The 19,948-nt window shown below is 35.3% G+C and overlaps 2 protein-coding genes across 3 annotated transcripts; one reads left to right on the top strand and one right to left on the bottom strand.

Moving 5' to 3' along the window:
* Positions 1-8,303: 8,303 nt before the first annotated feature.
* LOC136200545 (uncharacterized) lies at positions 8,304-12,002 on the top strand. The gene is made up of 13 exons (XM_065990914.1): positions 8,304-8,598; positions 8,877-9,051; positions 9,187-9,267; positions 9,452-9,534; positions 9,638-9,753; positions 9,883-9,993; positions 10,169-10,278; positions 10,595-10,874; positions 10,957-11,034; positions 11,133-11,183; positions 11,287-11,376; positions 11,530-11,607; positions 11,705-12,002. The coding sequence occupies exons 1-13, from the start codon at positions 8,589-8,591 to the stop codon at positions 11,750-11,752; spliced, it is 1,311 nt and encodes a 436-aa protein (XP_065846986.1). The 5' UTR covers positions 8,304-8,588; the 3' UTR covers positions 11,753-12,002.
* A 1,094-nt stretch (positions 12,003-13,096) lies between these two features.
* LOC136235123 (uncharacterized) lies at positions 13,097-19,373 on the bottom strand. 2 transcript variants are annotated; one of them, XM_066024640.1, is made up of 9 exons: positions 18,772-19,373; positions 18,279-18,438; positions 18,123-18,184; positions 17,874-17,968; positions 17,094-17,207; positions 16,337-16,402; positions 15,920-16,017; positions 15,227-15,642; positions 13,097-14,588 (listed from the first exon to the last, which is right to left on the bottom strand). In XM_066024640.1, the coding sequence occupies exons 1-9, from the start codon at positions 19,193-19,195 to the stop codon at positions 13,399-13,401; spliced, it is 2,625 nt and encodes an 874-aa protein (XP_065880712.1). In that variant the 5' UTR covers positions 19,196-19,373; the 3' UTR covers positions 13,097-13,398. The 2 variants fall into 2 exon arrangements, with proteins under 2 accessions (XP_065880712.1, XP_065880713.1); XM_066024641.1 differs by lacking the exon at positions 18,772-19,373 and having other exon boundaries at positions 17,874-17,957; positions 18,279-18,418.
* Between the last annotated feature and the right edge of the window lie 575 nt (positions 19,374-19,948).

The raw sequence follows: 19,948 nt of genomic DNA, 5'->3' as shown, positions 1-19,948 counted from the left end.
CGTCAGTTCAGTTGATCAGAAGCATGTAACAGTTTTAGTTGTGTTCAGATTCTATGGATTTCTTTTGCAATTAAGGATGACGATCACAAATACTCAAATTTTGCTAATCTCATTCTTGGTTTTTGTTAGTTAAGCTTTGATTTTTAATTTCACATATCGAGTGCTTGATAAATTTGTTTGTTTCACTTTTTTGGATGAGCGTTTAACGTTTCACTTCAAACCGTCGGAAATATTGCGTCTAGTTAGGTTTATGTAACCGAAGTGTTTAACATTTTCTCTGAAAAATGCACCGTTTTGTAGCTTTTCATGAACAACCGGCAAAATTATCCTGTTCATTTCCACAAACTACTTTTCTTCTTTAGTTGTATTCAATAAATTTTTTTTTATTTAGATTATTTTTATTAATTTATGGAATACATTTTTTATTTTATAATTTATTTGTTGATTAATTTAAAACATGTTCACATTAGATATTTTAATTTGCCTACTGCATTTGTCCTATTGGCCCCCTGAACTTTCAAAGTGTCTCGATAGCTCCCTGAACTTGCATAAAATGTCTTGTTAGTTCCCTTAACTTGCATAAAATATAATCAATTAACACTCGGTTGTAAAGAAATAAATTAAATACGAAAGATATATTACACGCATCTTAAAAAAGTAAAACGACCAAGATCGGGGTATGTTGATATTAGAGAAGAAAATGTTTTATAGTTGAATAAGTAAGAAAATCTTTGGGAAAAGTACAAAAATAAACCTTGTGGTTACACCTGTTTTCGAACAACACTCGTGTGGTTTAAAAGTTTGTAAAATGGTACCTTGAGGTTAATTCCGTTAGCAAACATATATCAAATTGATTAACGGTGTTAAAAGTCAAAGGGAAAAGAGTTAATTTGATCCTTATATTTATTTATTTTAAAAATTAACCCCTTTATTATTTAATTATCACAAAAAACTAAAGTAAAAAGTAAAAATCAATTACACATCTTTTCCATCTCTCTTTAATTTTTTATTTTTTTTCTTTCTCTCTCGTCTCTCTCGTCTTTCTTAATTTCTCTCTAAAATTATTGGGTTTCACTCCCTCAACAGCCTCTTCTACAGTTAAAATCGGAGGCTCTAGATTTTCGAGGTCATAATCAACTACAGCAATGTCTGATTCTACAGTTAAAATCGGAGGCTCTAGAGGTCATAATCAACTACAGCAATGTCTGATGCTACATTTGCGTATTTTTGTGTATCTGCAACCTATCCATAGCATTTCATAGACTTTATTAGACACAGAATGACAGCAGCGGCATTCTAATCATACGCATAACCCAGCAGACTGAGTAAGACCATCAGCAAATAAAGGTTCAGGACCAAATATGGTCTTAGCACCTATGTTCTGCCCACCTTATGGAATATCTTGAAATGAAATAAGTGCAGTGACTCCATCACGCACAAAATTAGAGTCGAATTCTATACCCTTTAGAGCATCTTCAACAATCTCTTAGTGGCTCCTCAAATCACTAAGAACTTCTCCATCCTCTCTATTAATAGAGAGTCTCTCTCCACCTCTTAGTGCCTCCTAACTTCATTTTTTATTAATAATTTATTATTGATGTGTCTCTTTCCTCACACTATTGGTAAGGTAACAATAAAGAATAATCTTAATAATAAAATAATAAATAAGGAGTGAATATAAGGAACATTGTTGGAGATGATATATCTTAGCCACACTAAGAGTCAATTATTTATATTATTTTTAAAGAGTTCATTAAGAGTCTCTTGGGGATGCTATGGAAGAGAGAAGTGTGTTATAAGTGAGAATAATGATTCATGCTAAATTGTAATTTACATTTAAGAAAAATGTAATTAAGAAATAAGTTTATACAAACCAGAAGCTTGAAGAGCAGCACCAGATTTTGAAACTGCCTCACCAATGGGATGAAATTCGTCGTTTATTTGCACCACCTGTTGGAATAGGTGATAGTTTGTGAAGAACTAGAGAGAGAGAGACAGATAACCGAGATATTGAGAGAGAGAGAGTGACCGAATAATTCCCTTAGTTAGGGTTTGTCATTGATCAATTGTATATATATGACATGTATAGAAGTGTAGTCTAATTAGGATTCTGTGACCTAATTAGACGTATAGTGTAATTACAATTCTAATTTGATAAGGCTAATTATCTCTAACCCTAATTAGACTTATAGACCAAGTTAATCTCTAATTAGTGTTAGGATAATTAGTGTAGAGATAATAATGCTATTATCTCTAACACCCCCTTCAAGCCGATGCCGCGGTAGGACTAGTAGTCGAGAGCGTAGACGAGTGAAGCGCAGACTTGGTAGTGGCTTGGTCAAGATGTCAGCCACCTGATCATCTGTTGGAATGAAGCGAACAGTGAGAAAGCCTTTCACGACTTGCTCTCGAACAAAATGGTAGTCAAGTTCAATGTGTTTCGTACGAGCATGAAACACTGGATTTGATGTGAGGTAGATGGCACCTACATTGTCACACCATAGTTGCACCGGCAGAGGTATTTGAAAGCCCAAGTCTTTTAATAATGACTAAATCCAGAGAAGTTCCGCTGTTGCATTTGCTACAGGTTTGTATTCACTTTCAGTAGAAGAGCGGGCTATCGTGGGTTGCTTTCGTGTTTGCGAGGAGATGATGCTTTTTCCCAGATACACACAGAAGGCTCCTGTGGATCGCCTATCATCCGGACAACCACCCCAATCACTGTCAGAGTAACAGTGAACATGATTAATAGGTTTAGATGACATGACAATGCCAAATTCTAAGGTTCCTTGGAGATAATGGAGCACCCGTTTGACACTTTTCCAATGCTCATCTGTCGGACAATGAAGAAATTGACAGAGTTTATTGACCGGGAAGGCAATATCTGGTCTTGTTAGCAGAAGATATTGAAGAGCGCCAACTATACTTCTGTATTTATCTCCCGAGGGAAGAAGAGTTCCAAGACTTTTGGAGAGTGTCGGTGTGGTGGCCATGGGTGTTAGAATTGGTTTGTCATCAGTCATGTTGACTCTGTCAAGGATGTCAGCAGCATATTTTGCTTGACATAGATGAATGCCATCATTCGAATATTGAATTTCTATGCCTAGAAAGTATTCTGCTCTGATACCATGTTGGAATAGGTGATAGTTTGTGAAGAACTAGAGAGAGAGAGAGATAACCGAGATATTGAGAGAGAGAGAGTGACCGAATAATTCCCTTAGTTACGGTTTGTCATTGATCAATTGTATATATATGACATGTATAGAAGTGTAGTCTAATTAGGATTCTGTGACCTAATTAGACGTATAGTGTAATTACAATTCTAATTTGATAAGGCTAATTATCTCTAACCCTAATTAGACTTATAGACCAAGTTAATCTCTAATTAGTGTTAGGATAATTAGTGTAGAGATAATAATGCTATTATCTCTAACACCACCTTCTTCGATGATGAAAGTGCACAGCTTAAAATGGCCCCGTCTATCATTATACAACGAGGATCTTAGAAAGAAATTAACAAAGAGGAGAGAGAAAGAAGAAAAAAAACAAAAAATTAAAAAGAGATGGAGAAAATGGTGTAATTGATTTTTATTTTTTACTTTGAGGTTTTTTTTTGTAATAATGAGATAATAAAGGGGGTTAATTTATAAAATAAATAAATATAAGGACCAAATTAATTCTTTTCCCTTTGACTTTTAACACCGTTAGTCAATTTGGTACGTGTTTACTAACGGAATGAACCTCAAGGTACCATTTTGCAAACTTTTAAACCACATGGGTGTTGTTCGAAAACAGGTGTAACCACAAGGTTTATTTTTGTACTTTTTCCAAAATCTTTTTTAACATGTTTTAATCTATTTTGTGAAGTATGTAATAACATTCTAAGGCACGTGTAACATATTTTCCGCATTTGACTTACTTTTTTACAATCGAATGATTAATTGATTACATTTTATGCAAGTTCAGGGGGTTAATTGAATATTTTATGCAAGTTCAGAGGGCTATCGAGACACTTTGAAAGTTTAAGGGGTCAAGCAACCATTTTAGACAAGTTTAGGGGACAAATGATGTATTAAGCCTATTACTTACAGCAACAATTTAATGCAATTTTACAAAATAATAATAATTAAACAACTAATAAACAACTTACCGCGACCATAAACAGCTAACAACACTAAATATGGCTAAACATCTAATGACTAAGAAAGTCAACTTTCAAAATATTTTCATTTTTAACAATTTGTAAATATCGGGAAAAAAAATCTTATTTAAATTGTAAAAAGACGTAGATTGAGTAACATTTTTTTAATTGAATTAAATATCTATAATACAACTAATTTATTTTGTACTGGGTGTTAAGGAGCCAAATGACACTGAACATAGGTAGAACTTGGATAGGCATGTCTTAGTTTGAGTTTAATCTTGAGTTTTTGAGCTCTTTAAGCTCGTGTTGGCTCATTATCAAGTTGATTTCGAGCTTGTGTTGAGCTGAACTTTGACTAAGGCGAGCTCATATAGTTTTTTTTAGCTATTTTGGTTCATTAACACTAAATTTGGTAAGTAGATTATAACTGATCGAGAGTTAAATTTGTAAAATTGAAAGAACAATTCAATCAATAAAAAATTGAAAAGATCATGTAAGAAAAATTGTAATTTTATGATTAAATTTTATTGTCTTCTAGATTTAATAAATCATATTATTATCTTGATTCATCTTGAATTGTTGAGTTATGTTCGAAGAAGTCTTCACGTTTGTTAATAAGTTCTTAGACATTAGGAACATAATGAGATTGTTTTGAGTTTATTTTTAATTAACTTAGTTTTAAGTTTATAGTCATGTTATTCTAAGATAAGACGAGTGATGTCTTCGATAATGTTTGGGCTCCGAAGGGATAACCTGTTCCTAAAAAGTGCGGACCATAGCTGCAGAAGAAAAATTTAAAAGTAAGTATAAGAAGTAGGAAGAGTGAACCTACAACCTTAGAAATGTTGTTTTTACCTTGGTTCGGTCATACTCAGCAAATTTGGCCAACATCAGAATTCTCTTGAGCTGAGAATTTCGAGATAATTGTTAGCCAGCCTCTTTTAGCATCATCTCTCTTTCGGTGTCTGAGATGTCCGAATCTGTGTATTCGATTTCGTGAATGTCATAAATTTTTTTCTTCAGTTTTCCTCTTGGAACATTTGTTTTGGTAGTGGAAGAAGTCTCACTAGCATTTGTCTTAGTGTTTCGTTTCTTTAGGGGAATTTCAGGAGATTAGTTCGCGTTATCCTCGAAGTAGTCTTCAGCGTTGAGCTCGAACCTGCTTGGGGATAAAAGATCACCATCTTTTGATAAATTAATCTCCACAGCAGGTGTGGTGGAGTAGAAAGGAATCTCCTTATGGTCAAGATTGGGTTTAGGTGTTTTGTTGGGTGAGGAAGTATGAAGGTCTGTGTCCACTTAAGCAATCTCTTCTTATGAAGGTACAACTTCATTTAAGCTTGGGGCTTTAGAAACAGAGATTTTAGCCAGTGGTTTCATTACTATGGCAGCATGCTGATTGGGAGATCCATCTTCGGCATCAATGAGGATGGTGGTGTCTGGATGCGGTTTTGGCTTGCTTCGATTTTGTTTTAGCTTGTTCAGTTGAACTATCATTTTTGCACAAACAACAAACATGGTCATAAAGGCTTGCAACAAAAGAGGAGAAGTATAAATGCACAAAAAAAAGGATACCTGTCACACCTACAAAAAGCTCAATTTTAGGATAAATGGTCCCATGTTTCTTGCTGAAGCAACCTGTTTGACCACCGCATCGGGAAACCTTCATAAACGTATGGTATTCCCATTTGAAGTTGTATGAGCTTATTCGGTGTGCCCAGACTTCTTCTTTGGGGGATAGCACTTGAGCAGGTTTCCACGTATGGGGCTCATGCGGTTCTTTATTCCATTTTCTGGCAAAAGGAAATCCTCTATGAACATAGATGTAATTTGGGTCTGCCCCGTTTGGTTCTATCTAGAACCACTTCGCTTTGTAATCCTTCACACTTTTGACCTTTTTGCTCAAGAAGTTACGTCTCTTCTTTGATGAGGACCAGTAAACGAAATCTTTTTCGGACCTTCTTGTAGGATGCCAGAAATATCAAAATAAATGTTCAGAAAGATCAATAGCTAGGTCAGGCAATAAGCTCTAGCCAGGCGTTGGGAGAGATCTGGCAGGGGCAAAGATTGAATTCGTTCACAACGGCTAATATGCCCGAAGGGAGGGGAATTTCATCTCCCATTCAAGGAATTGGGTAAACATACCCATTTAATAAAGGTGGGGGGAAGATGGGCTCTATCACTTTCTTTGGGCATAGTCAAGGTCAATTCTTTCAACCAAGGGTAAATATCTAGAAGAGTTTTCAGGCGAAACTCAGAAATTATGGAAGGTTGGTAAACAACTTTGGGTTTAATCTTCCTGGGTTTGGCTAATTCTTCACTAGCAGAGTTTTCTTCTTCATTTTCAAGATTCTCAACCATCTCAGTGGCGTGATTTTGGGGAGAAGTTCTTGGAGATTCAGATTCTTCGATGGAAATCTCTAAAGGTTTAGGAGGGGTTTCGGTATTGTGTTGGAGAGATCGACGAAATTTCTTAGTTCCGTGCTTAGATGAAGAGGCCATTTCGAAAGAAAAAGTAATTAAAAGCAAAAGAGGGAGTTAAGAACTTATAGGCTGCAGAGAAGACGAGGATGGTAGAAAATCGGAGAAGATGAGTTATGGATTGATGCAAACAATTTATACAAACAAAAAAGGTGAGCAGTCCAAACGTTTGCCTTGGGAATATAAGGAAAAGCGTTAATGATCATTACGAGATTTTGATATGACGGCTTGGTAATAATGACGATGACGTTATTCTTACAAAGGGGTGTTCCATGCGTCATTCAGGGAAAACTTAAAGGCGTTTCATAATTTTACCGGGAGTGACATCTGTTATGGTATTACGTTATTTGGACTTGTGTCAAGAGGGCCCAGCATAACTTAAGGACCTCAAATGGGTCCTGGCCCACTCAGGATAAAGAAGAATGTTAGTCTCAGCCGAAGCATTGACTAAGGTCAAAGCTTCGGTCATCTTCATATTGCCAAAAGCAGTCTTCAGATGAGTATTTTGGAGACACATGGATCAATCAACACGCTGGACTCTAAAATCACACTCCTCACTTTCATGAATATGTTGGCACACAAAGATATGGTCCATTGGCCTATCATAAACCGCCACATGTCCAAATATATAATTCTAATTATCTATAAACAGTAGAAGTATCCCAAGATTCTAGGTATCTGATCTCTTAATTCTGATATATTTCATTTAGTTTTTGATATTTTCTCTGTAATATCACTGACTTTAGCATTAGAGAGGGTTCGTCGAACTCCGGCCCATTTTCTGACAGTTATTATGATTTGAGGTGATCTGAATCCTGATCAGAGACTTGCCACTCAGAAATACGGTAACACTCATATTATACATCCAAAACTGCTTTAAAACAGTAAAAAGAATACAAATTTTGAATGCAAATGAAATGGATAACTCTTTGTTAATCGAGTTTGATGTGCAAAATTGAATTTTTTTATCATCAATGGTTTAATGTGATAAAACATATAAGATTAGTGGCTTAATGTATCAAAATAAAGTTCAAAAACTTAATAAACCGAAAAAATGAAAAATCATGGAAAACATTATTCTTTAAACATTCTTTCTTAGTAAAAAAAGAGAAAATTTCTACTTTTATTCTATAACATCTACTTCCTTATTTTCTCGTAAATCAAATGAACATTTTGATTGAAATTAAAATATATATCACAAAACTATGTTACATAATATCGTTAATCTTAAGCTTGATTAATATTAATCATTTAATTTCATCCGTTACAAATTACCATGATGCAAATACCGATATTTTGGATAGGGGAACTTTTCTTGTTCCAAACGTTTTATTTACATCAGCATTGTGTACACTTATTTAAATGTAAAAGAAAAAGAAAAGCCGTTGCTTACACGTGCTATATACTGTTTCTTACACGTGTAATATACTATAGAAGCACTTTCACAGCCTCAAAGTCAAATCCCACCACATATCTTCTCATCCAGTCATCCATTCATTCATCGTCACACGTGTCCTATTCACAACCACGTGCATTCTTACTACTTAAAGGCCACAAACGCGTGGGAAATATTTGAACGGCTTAAATCATAGGGCGCACCGTTTGTTTCCTGTTCTCCCCCACACCCTGCCTCGAATATTCCATGCCGACCTACCTGAATAAACCTTCCCCTCCTCCTCTCTCAAATACTTCCCTTTCCGATATAAATTGTTATTCCTCTTCTTTTTTCTGTTTCTCCCTGCCTATTTATGCCTATTTCCCCTCGGAAAGCATTTTCTTCATCAACTTCGGGAATTTTAATGGCTATATTTTCTTTCGATTCAACTTCATCTTTTATTTTTGCTCACTTCTATTTCATCTCCCTTTTATTTTCTCCCAAATCTTTCTCTTTTTCTCAGATTCATAGTAGACCTTGTATCGGTTTTTGACAAAATTTAGGTATTTTTGATAGCAGTCTCTAGCCATGGGAAAGCGTAAGTTCCTTTCTTACTTTCGATTTTATATTTTGTGATTCCCAATTCAATTAATTGTGATTGTCTTTTTCGGAATTAGGGTTTCTTTCTTTGATTGGTTCCGATTGTGTGGTTAATTTATCAGCTGACTAATTTTTTATTTTTTATTCTAAAAGAGAATAAAATGAAGCTGGATTTACTTTCGAACCTAGGATGTCTGGATATTTTCATATTCGTATATAGGATCAATGATGGAATTTTAGGTATTAATAGTTGTTATTTGTGGGACAATTTGACAGGCAATGCTCAGCGTAAAAATATTGCAATGTTCGACAGCGATGACGATGATAATAGCAGTGAGAGTTCATCGTCGACTTTGAAATCGGATCGGATGTCGCTCTATGGGAACGAGGAAGTTCTTCCTGTCAAAGATAGTTTATTAGAACAAGCCCTGGATGCTTTGTTTGAGAAGAGGTCAGTTGATTCATTCTGGCTAACGGCTCTATTCTCTTCCAACTTCTAATTTTTTTGTCTATATATTTTATGCTGGCAATTGGGACTTGAACATTCAATTAAGCTGATTTATGGTGTTTGACTTTCTGGATATAGGGGTGCAACGAGAGAGAAAGCTTTGGCAGCAATTATTGAAGCTTTCAATAGCCAGTTGCAGGATGAATTTGTGGAAAAGAAGTAAGAACTATCCACGTGTATATTGGGTTTTATTGAATGAGTCTCTCTTGGGGCGTAATTCATGATTTGCAATGTTATGTTTGCCCGTGGACTATTTTATTTGTGTTCTTTCCTAGTCTTTATTTCTTCATTAATTTCATTTATGTGGTATATGTGTTGATTATATTTATCTTTTTTTTTTCAGCTTTGCTACTTTATTACATCAATGTCTTAATTGTATAAAAAAAGGGTCTAGCAAAGAGATAGTTCTGGCATCTCACGCCATTGGTCAGTATTCAATCTATCTCATCATCCACCCCCCCCCCCCCCCCCCCATTTTCAATTTGCTCTTTCGAAATGACTTCCTAATGTGGCGTGGCTGTTTTTGTAGGATTGTTGGCTTCGACAGTTGGTTGTGGGGATAATGCACGAGAAATATTGGAAGAGTCAATGACTCCTATTTCCCAAGCTCTTAAATCAGGGTCGGAACCCACGAAGACCATATCGGTATTTGTGCGAACACTTTCTAAGTTGACAGCTAAGTTGTACACCAATTTCTTCGAATTATTACTAAGTTGAATCTGCCCTTTTGTGTTTTGTTCTTCTTTTCTATGTAATTGGTCATGACGATTATAGCTTTTGGAATGCTTGGCAATTATTACATTTGTTGGTGGGAATGAGCCAGCAGAAACAGAAAGATCGATGCAAATCATGTGGCAATTGGTGCGCCCAAAAATGGGCTCCAACGTAAGTTTCTACTTCTTCTTTTTTTTATCTGTTAGCATCGTAACGAATGGTAGTTTTAGGATCAGGAAACACACAAAAGTATACATACTCCACTAATCTTTTTAGTCACTGATGGATATTATATTTGCATGATTATTAACCTTCATGTCTTAACCAGTTCCACTAATAACTTCAGGTGGTTGCTATCAAACCTTCTACAACTATAATAACAGCAGTGGTATCTTCCTGGGCATTTCTCTTAACCTCTATGGATGGATGGACTACTGATCCCAAAGAATGGCAAGAGTAAGTTCATTTGTGGATTTGGTTCTTGTTTTAATTCTTAATTTCTCTTTCTTTTCTTTTCTGGAAACCTATGCTTTTGGCTCTTGGATATTTGTTCGAGTTGTCCTGTGTGTTAAGCCAACTACCCTTTCTCATTTTTCTTTTTCTTTCTTTGAGTATGGTTATTATGAAACCAATGAGGCTTTTTAGGTTGCGTGACAGTTCAGCTTCGAGTGCCATTGATATTCTTGGACCTGAAAGGCGAGAATTTATGATGCTGGTGATTATAAGAAGATACACATTTTATTGATTTATTTATTTCCATTTGATGCAACAGGTCCATTTCTTATTTTTCTAGCCTACTGGATAAGGATGACCGCTTATTGCGCATTGCAGCAGGGGAAGCACTAGCTTTGATTTTTGAGATGGGAAATCTGGAAAAGTTTGCAGAGGTCTCAGTTGAAGGAAATAAAAGTTTTATGCATATACAAGGGTTGAAATCGAAAATCGTGAATCAGGTGAGAGACCTTGCATCAGAAGCTGGTGGAAAGGGATCCAATAAGAAAGACCTTAGTAGCCAGCGAAACTTATTTAAGGATGTCTTGGAGTTCTTTGAGGTACTGATATGTTCCTCCTCTTATTAATGAGATGTATTCTTTCTGTGGACTTTTGTGATGACTTTCCTTATTTTATTATCAGTATGATTATTGTCCTGAAACCTCATCGAAGATTGGAGTAGATTCACTGCAAACATCAACATGGTCTCAATTGATACAGGTAGTTTTCATTTATTCTAATTTGCCATCTTGTATGGTAGCTTTGGTTTCTCTGTCCGTCAAGAGTATTGAAATGTCTGGTTCGAATTTTTTTTGTAGTTGAATTTTTTCAAGCATTTTCTTGGCGGTGGGTTTGTTAAGCATATGCAGGTTGGTTTTCTTTATTTGCATGTTTTCTCCTCGTTATATCCATTATCATTCCGTCTTTTTATTTTTTTTGTAATACTATTTTGATATTTGATTTATGAAACAGGATAATGACCTTCTTCATGATGTCTTTGGTTTTACGCCAAAGAAAAAAAACCTTCAAGGTGTTGAACATCAGATATCTAGTAATGAAAAGGTGAGTTCCGTTCCTTCTGGATCTGTTCATCTGCTGATGTTGCTTGGATGGTTACAGAAACAAATTTCCCATCTTTGGCTTCTTTTTTTAATATATAAGCAACATTCTTAGATGTAAGGTTTCTTTCTGAATGCCTACATTTTAATTTTTCAGAGGATGTTCCGGTCTCCAAATTCAGTCATGAACAAAGCCAGGACACAGTTTCTGAACAAGCAACGGATGTTAGCTAAGGTGAGAATTATTATTATTTTTGTTGTCTGTAAATTCATGTTAAAAAAATAAAGTTCAATATCGGAAATATAATGGTTTTGGTTGATTGATTTTTCAGGATAGAAATGTGGGGCATTTTGTACATGGTGGTGAAGAGGAGGGCTAAGGTGGTTGAACCTGCCTGCTGCTTTGAAGTAATAAATTCAGATGAAGGGGTTTATTTTCATTTTTTATGTGGTCGGGACTGACTGTCCATCCATTTTTTGTTTCATCTAAATGAAGAATCGTTATACATACTCAAATTTGCTGACTGATAAAAATTAGATATTTTTATTATTGTTGTATCTTTGTATTTGTTGTATTAAACAGGCTTACCCCTGAACTTCTTCAAAATGATTGATTGGCTCTTGAATTTACATGTCGTATTGAACTTTTTTAAAATGTTATGATTAATAAGTCTTTAAATCTATAAAAACGTTATAAAAATGTAATAAAACGGAAAGTTAATTTGTTTTAAAGACTTTAAGATTATGAATTAGGTTTTGATTTTTAAGTTTTGAATTTTTTTTTTTTATGGATTTAGATAAATTGTAATTTATCACTTTAAATACATTTAGAGGTAAATGTAACATTGTGAGTAAGTTTAAAACGTCAATAGGTTATTTTAAATCAGTTCAGGTGTCTTATAAGTTGTTTTAAACAAATTAACAAGATACCAGACCAATTAAATTTTCTGAACAAATTTAGAGGCTTTGATGTATTAAGCCTATTAAATAAGTAATGGATTACCTCCAACCAGTTTTCTGCTTTCTTCCTACCTCTTGGTACCATTCTTAGTCCGGCTTTAGGCTGTTTAGGAACCCTAGGCTTTCTCAGTTATTTACCCTTGCTTTCTGCTTGGCTAATCTGCTTTTAGCTTCAGCACCTATTTAATATAATAGGTCTCTCGCTGCCAACACATTTGTGTCTTCCGCTTTTAGTTGTCCACACATTTTCTATTTCTATCGGATTTCTTCAATTGGAGATATCAAAGTTTGAAGAAGAAAATGCTATTATATAATTTATCAATGGAAATCACTTCTAAAAAGATCTGAATCATTTAACGAAGTGTGAACAAAATTATGAGACTATTGTTTAAAGTAAGAACAAAATTATAAAATTATATTATAAGAGAAAAACAAAAATAATACATCATCAAAATTAAAGGTTTATAAAAATTTTGGTTTTCATTGGATAATGAATATAATGGTGAAATACCTATTATGTTTTATATATAGATATATTTGTGACTTTTTAGATTTCCCTCATTTTGTGTTTTTTCATTTTTATATAACTTTTACTTTCTTCTACTTTAATTAATGAGCTACTTTAATTAATGAGCTAGTAAAAGACAAATTATTATTATTATTATAAATTATAAATATATATAAATAACTTTTCAATTTTCCTTTTGTTATTATTAATTAATCTTTTTAATTTTAACTTTTTACTAACAACTCATCAAAAAAGCTTCTACAACACTTCTCTTCATTTCTCGACTATTATATATACTTATATAGTATAGATAATCATGTAATGTACATAGGTGACAGACAGGTCGTAACATATTATTAATATTTTTCTATGAGATGGTTATTCTCAATAATTTGAACAAAAGTTCCACCCCATTTGCTCTCAATATAATATAAGTATTACCCACAATCCAACGTCAAAATGGATAGGACATGCTGAAATCCATGAACAAATGACTGGTTAGAGAATCAAACTATACACTAGTATAAATATCTCAGCAAAAACGATCTTCCTTTTCCCCTAAAAACCAGACAATCCAGAGAAGTGCTTCTTCATAGCTCTATCTTTCCTATAATTGTTATTAGATGCTCTGCCCCTTCTTCCTCTGCCCCTGTAATTTCCAACATTTACTCCACCTTCTACCTCATTACCATTCTCTTCCTGTGATGATTCCCTTACCCGTCCTCCTGCTCCTCTACCCTGACCCCTTCCCCAACCTCTTGCATTCATAGAGCTCCCTCTTCCTTCCGTCTCGGGTTCATCAGATTCCACCTTTTCCTTTTCCTTCTCTTGATACTCGACCAACTTCTTCGCTGCACCCAGAGGAATGTTGCCGCCTCGTCCAAGACCAAATATGAGTTCTCCTTGCGCCTCATTGATTACTGATGCTTCATTATAATTTGCAACTGCAACTGCACCTGCAACCTTGTAACTATAGTTCTTTCCATCCTTAACATAATATTGCGGCTTTTTCCTAGATCCCCATTTACTGTTAGAGTTTTCAGTTTCAGTCCCTGAAGATTTCCCTAAATTTGAGCTGATTCTGTCACTTAATATTTCATTCTCTTCGAGCCCCGATTCTGCAACACTCAACCCCAGATCATCAAAGGAATCATCATACTCATCATCATACTCATACTGGGAAACCAGCGCTGCAACTTTAACTGCATCCTTTACATCTCTTGTACCAAGGGAGTAGTTCTCTGGCACATCATTAGACTTCCTCACAAATCTCCCAAATAAAGATGAGGAAGAAACTGAGGGATTCTCAAATTGTTGCTTTTCAGCTGCCATTGGAGTGATCTTGCGAATTGGTGATGGTGAAGAGAGTGGTGCAGAATCAAGCAATTTTCCTTTCCCTTTATCATTGCTGCTGACGGCTGAAGTAGACTTGGGCATTGGCATGGCTTCCAGCGATGTATCCAAGCACTTCAGATCTTCATGGAGAGTTCCCTCAAGTATCCTTTGAATAACCTCTTCTGGGTCCTGGTTATAAGCTTCAAGACATGCAGCTAGGAACCCCTTGCCATAATCTGGAAATATATCTTTTATTTGGCTGATTTTAGAATCCTTGATGACTGCATCTTCATCCATCCCGACTTTGTTGCTTGGAAGAGGGATTGGCATATGCTTCTGAACAGTGCCTTCCACTGAAGACTTTATTATCCCTGATAAATACTGGAGCTGCTCATTGTCCATAAATATCCATCCTGTAGAAATGAGCAAAACAATATGGTTATTTCAAAGATCCAACGACAAGTTGCATCTGTGAACATTCTGTTATAAAAAGATTTTCACACCAAGCCTAGTAATCAACTAGTTGCAGCAACTATTTGATGTTACAAAGACTGGAATAGTAATTCAGGCTTACTGAGTGCATTGAGAATTGTAAATGAACTTGTTATGGATATGCCTTGTTAAAAGCAGTTGCCAAGACAATTGGCAATAATATCTTATAAGCAACAACTGCACAATATATTAACACTAAATTGCTGAGACTTGTATCACTTTCAACAGGTTAGAGCTGAATGAAGATGGCATCTCTATTATATGGACCCATGCCCATCTCAAGCACAAAAATCCACAAAAGATGAGCAACTAGGGGTCTTAGAAGTAAATACAGATATGGTTAATAAACAAAGGGTGGAGCCAAATACGCCACATTAAATTTCTTGCTTCCCCAAAATCTTTCAATTTACTTGAAGGTTCGTAAGAATTTTTAATTTTATTTATTTACCTCTAATTTTATTAGACAACAAAGAGATGTTAGTAATTGCACCATGATCAGTCTTTGTATCTAACTAAAATGATTTTACATAAATAAGCATTGGCTAAAAAGGAGGCTCACCAGCATCTTGTAAACTCTGAAGTCTAGTCATTAAATGGTAATTCTTATCAAAATTCTGAAGAAATGTTTCTCTCTTTTGGTTCTCCTGAGAGTATAGCAGAACTCCACTGATCTCCCTCAAGGTTTGTATCAAAATATCTGCTCTAATGGCAGGGTCCTCTACAGTTGCAGGAAACATCTTTGTTGCTGGAATGGAAAGGGAATCTGAGAACACTTCATTGCTTAAATAGCAAAACTCAAATAACTTCCAACTGAACTTGATAATTCTAGTGGATAACATCTTTAAACTAACAGCAATCTGTGTCATCAATCCATCGTCTGTTCCAGCCAAAATAATTCGGAAACCCCGATGTAAAGAAGGTAGTAAAGTATCATGCAATTTTGCAAGGATGATTAGCAACTCCTCATTCCCATGACTGCGCATACAACAAAATTTGGCATAAAATGAATCCAAAATTTCCATGAAATTTGCTCAAAATGAGTAAAAGGGCAGACAAAGTAGACCAAGGATGCTTTCTGTATGAATAGCTCCAATAGAAAAAAACAATGTTCCAATTGATTTAATCTCTAAATAAAAACACTCCAAATTACGAAAAAGAGAAAACAAGAAATTCAAGAACTGCATGAAGCATACAATCTATGAGGAGTTCTTCAGTTATATAAATTGATATATTCTAAGATATAATCAGGTACCTCATCTCCACAGGGCACGAAAAAAATACAGCTGCTTGTTTGTATGCATTAACAAATGCATCCATTGAAACAACTGCATCATTTATAAAGTCCAGCACCTGCGAAAATGTGTGAGGTCTTAACTCATCATAATGGACACCATTAACCAGCGTATATCATGCAAATATATTTTGCAAGAGAAATCAATTTCTGCCAGTTTATTTCAGCCAATTATGTAACTTCATTCTACATATGGAAGCAACTTATTTCAGAATAACGGTCCGATGAAATTGATTTAACTATACACAAATACACCAGTTCAGTACCTCATACATCTAAGACAAGCAAAAAGGAGAGACTGATGAGCAGGGTGAAGAAAGAAAATGAGAAAACAGAGGTGCCACTAATTTACCAAACAAACAATTGAAAACAACTCACCTCTAAGAAATCATAATGGCGTGAACTAAATCCAAGATCTTCATGGCTTCCGGTAGAAAATAATACCTGTTATACAGTAACATGGAACTTTAGAAGGGTAAATATATGCATGCTTAGGTGCCATGATTCTAAACAAGAAAGATTCAGCCCAAGAAACCATACAATCATAGACACAATTATTAATATTGAACTCCATGCTTTAATTTCCTAATACCAGCACCTTGCCAGAGCTACTTAAACTAAATGAGAACATAATGGAGATACGATAGATATGCCAGAAGCTACCCTAAAAATAAAATATTCATCAGTTTGAACGAAGTAAGAGCACAGAGGTACCAGTTATCACACTTAAAACATGAGAGGAGTGTGCATTATGGGCTTCTCTGAGATTATCAAGAATTAAGAATAAATATAACTTGGTGTATAGTAAGAAAAAAAAAAAGAACAAAAAAGGAAGGAATGAAACTCTCCAAGAAAATAAGCAAAAGTAACAGATAAATATAATATGGCAATGCTTCAGGAAATCCAATTACGGAAAACAATGAAAGCAAACTACAGCTGGAAGATGGTTCCAAAAATCATTGGTTAGTGAAATAATAAATTATTAAACATCATTATTATGAAAAAGATATCCTCCAAATCTGTCTAGAACAAATCGAAACATTTCCACAACATAACAAAATGTTATTGTCAATATCAATTTAATACAAGATTCAGGAGAAAGTAAGCACATGTTTATGTGATTATAGAAAAATACCTCCAAAGATGATGTGCAACGTTGATACATTGTGTGAATGATACCCATAAAACGAGACAATATGGCAGTGAAATTATCATGGATCCAAGGCTGGGCTTGCAAGGCATTCATAACCTGGAGAAGAAAAAATCATGAGGGGCAGATGGCATTTAAATTCAGCTAAAGGTACCAAAAAACAAATACTCTCAAATGGAAACAATTACATTGATCCATCTTATGAGTTTCTTTCTTCAAATGTATTAAATAAACATTCAGCCGCAAACACATACACAAACACACAAAAAGGTTACTCTAGTCGAAAGGATGAGGCAGCTCACGGAGTAGAAAGGTCAAGTAGCTCGCACATTTAAGGGCAACAAAAGATTTTCATCTCCATGGCATTTTCTTTCTCATATAGTCAAGATAATTGATATATAATAAGGTAGATTCAATTCTTGCATGGAAGTCTTTGGGTACCTCAACATATTCATAAGAACGATTGATCTTGGAGCATAGTTGTAATTCATAAAAGCCAATCAACTCAATAACGTATGACAATCAAAATTAAAGGAAGTCTTTCTATATATTTCCTACAACAAGCTTCTTTATAATGTCTGCTGTGGTTGGAAAACGAACAATAATTATTCAAGTTCTTTTTTGTCCGAGCCAAAATAATAAATTTCTTCCTTATACAAGCAGGTTTTATACGGCAAAGAATGAAACATCTAGCAAATAGCAGAGCTAAAGTTGTGAACACCTCAAGAATATCTTAAGATAGAGAAATACTAGTACAATGCATACCAGAAACCGGGTGAGTTCTTCATTTTCATGAGCATATATAGCACATATATCCAACAACTTGGGCAAGTCAAGCAACTTTTTTTCCTGCAGAAGGACTACATGAAGAATTAGTGAACAAAATGCACAAGGAAAGATACCACGATACAAATAATTACTAGCACCATTTATTCTTATTTTCCACCTCCCGAAATTACTTTCTATCTTTTGGGGAAATTTGTGCACATAACTAAACTGAGTAGGGCAACCCACCTGTATGATCTCTTGAACTAAGGGTGTCTGAAGGACGAGCACCATGATCCTTATTGGAAGATCTAAAAATTATGAAACAGTACGTAAATTAAATCAAATAAAAGAACAAGATGAAGAAAGGGTTTAGTAAGCCTAACATAGAGTACGGGAACCTACATGCGGTACAATACCATGAAAACACGGCGACTTAACTCTAGCTCTCCAACAACTACGCCTGCAACAATGGCCTTAGCCCCACGATGAGGGAAATCATACCATCTACTCCTGAACTTTAGGAAGCTGTCGAGAGACTCGTGCAAGGAATTGTCACTAGCCACTAAGAAAACCACCAAAAACACAACAGGGATTGATGATGATGACAAGAAGCATAATAATGGTAAGCAAACAGTAAACAAACAATCATGATAGTCTTTTAGCTAAAGCACACAATTATCATTATCAAAATTGTCCGGTTCTCCATGCTCTGTACCAATATAACCCAAGTTAACGAACTACAAACGACAACCTTAGCATTTCGTCAAGCAAAACATGTTCATAACCAAATCTGACAACTACCAGAAATGATATCGTAATTTAGAATTATGTAACACGATGAAACTATAAACAGACATGAGACATCAATAAGGATAAAATTCTACGGAAATAGTACCTTCTCTCCAGAACTGTTTAGGACTCAGCTTCAGTAGCCGGGACAACTCCCTATTTAGAAGATCGACAACTCTCTGCGACTCTATTGGATCCAATCCTCCTTCCTCGGCACCAAGTCCAGCAGCAACCGCCTCATCCTGTGGCAAGTAGTTTACAAAATTGCCAGCAACCTGAGGTGAAGCTCTTGGTCTGTTTGATACCCACTCTCCCTTATCCCCCATCCGGACGCTACTAGATGAGGCTACAACAACAGTATCAGTGGATGATGGGCCAACCTCATCCGATTGTCGAAGAGCATTGGATAGCGTAGGATTGGGACTAGGGTTTTGGTTTTTAGGAACGAATTTTTTGGAGAAATTTCTGTTATTGGTGCTGCTCCACTCTTCTGGTGATCTGCTATTGTTTTGAGAGTCGCGGCGGGACATGTTAGTTTAGCTTCGGTTGGAGGAAAAGCTGAGTAATAAAATAATTCAAATTCAATACTCCTTCTCTAGATATCGGTTTCGCTTCCTGGTGAGTGGTGACTGATTACGCCGAACAGGAGCCGCCTCTAAAATGATTGGTGCTCAGTTTTAGCTCTCGGAGTCAAACGACGGGTGATCTGATCGTTCCAATTTCTTTTCGGCAAAAAGCGAACTATGAGACTCTGGCCATTGTAATTTTTGCATTAACCTTTTGATTTTTTTTTTTTTTACGGATATGATAAGAATAAAGGTTGGGATATGGATAAGGATAAAGGGTTAGAATAAGGATAATAATATGATAGTCGAGAATTATTATTCAATATTTGGTATGTGGGATAGGGATGAGGATAAAATAATACATTTTACTATTTTAACCTTATTTAAACTATAGGGTAAATTACACACGTGGTGTACAACCTTTACCTGTAATCACACTTTGGTGTACAACCAAAATTTTGTCACACTAAACTGTACAACCTTTTAGTGACCTCCCACTAAAGTGTATAATAGGTAAAAATGACCGGTCAATGCTCAGTCAACGCGCCACCTCAGCTTTGACCGGTCAAAAAGTCAAAAAAATCCAACCACTTAATATAAAATTACTTCTATACCCCTATCTCTTCATATCTTCATCTTCTTCCTTCTATTTCTTTCTCTCTCTCTTTGAATTTCTTTATCTCTCTAACCTCTCTCACTAAAATGCCCTAATCTATC

Source organism: Euphorbia lathyris, chromosome 7 (genome assembly GCF_963576675.1).
Source record: "Euphorbia lathyris chromosome 7, ddEupLath1.1, whole genome shotgun sequence".
Taxonomy (NCBI): domain Eukaryota; kingdom Viridiplantae; phylum Streptophyta; class Magnoliopsida; order Malpighiales; family Euphorbiaceae; genus Euphorbia; species Euphorbia lathyris.
The sequence above is the reverse complement of the archived record's forward strand: the minus strand, read 5'-3'. Positions and strand labels throughout refer to the sequence as shown.

Bases quoted from the DNA above. Each gene is read 5' to 3' on its own strand.
- LOC136200545 (XM_065990914.1), top strand. The intron at 9,994-10,168 runs GTAAGTTTCTAC...TAATAACTTCAG, and splicing joins GCCCAAAAATGGGCTCCAAC to GTGGTTGCTATCAAACCTTC. The intron at 10,875-10,956 runs GTACTGATATGT...TTTTATTATCAG, and splicing joins ATGTCTTGGAGTTCTTTGAG to TATGATTATTGTCCTGAAAC.
- LOC136235123 (XM_066024640.1), bottom strand. From the start codon at position 19,195: ATGTCCCGCCGCGACTCTCAAAACAATAGCAGATCACCAGAAGAGTGG. The intron at 17,969-18,122 runs GTGGGTTGCCCT...TTCTTCATGTAG, and splicing joins TAGTTCAAGAGATCATACAG to TCCTTCTGCAGGAAAAAAAG. The intron at 16,018-16,336 runs GTGAGTTGTTTT...ACATTTTCGCAG, and splicing joins GCCATTATGATTTCTTAGAG to GTGCTGGACTTTATAAATGA.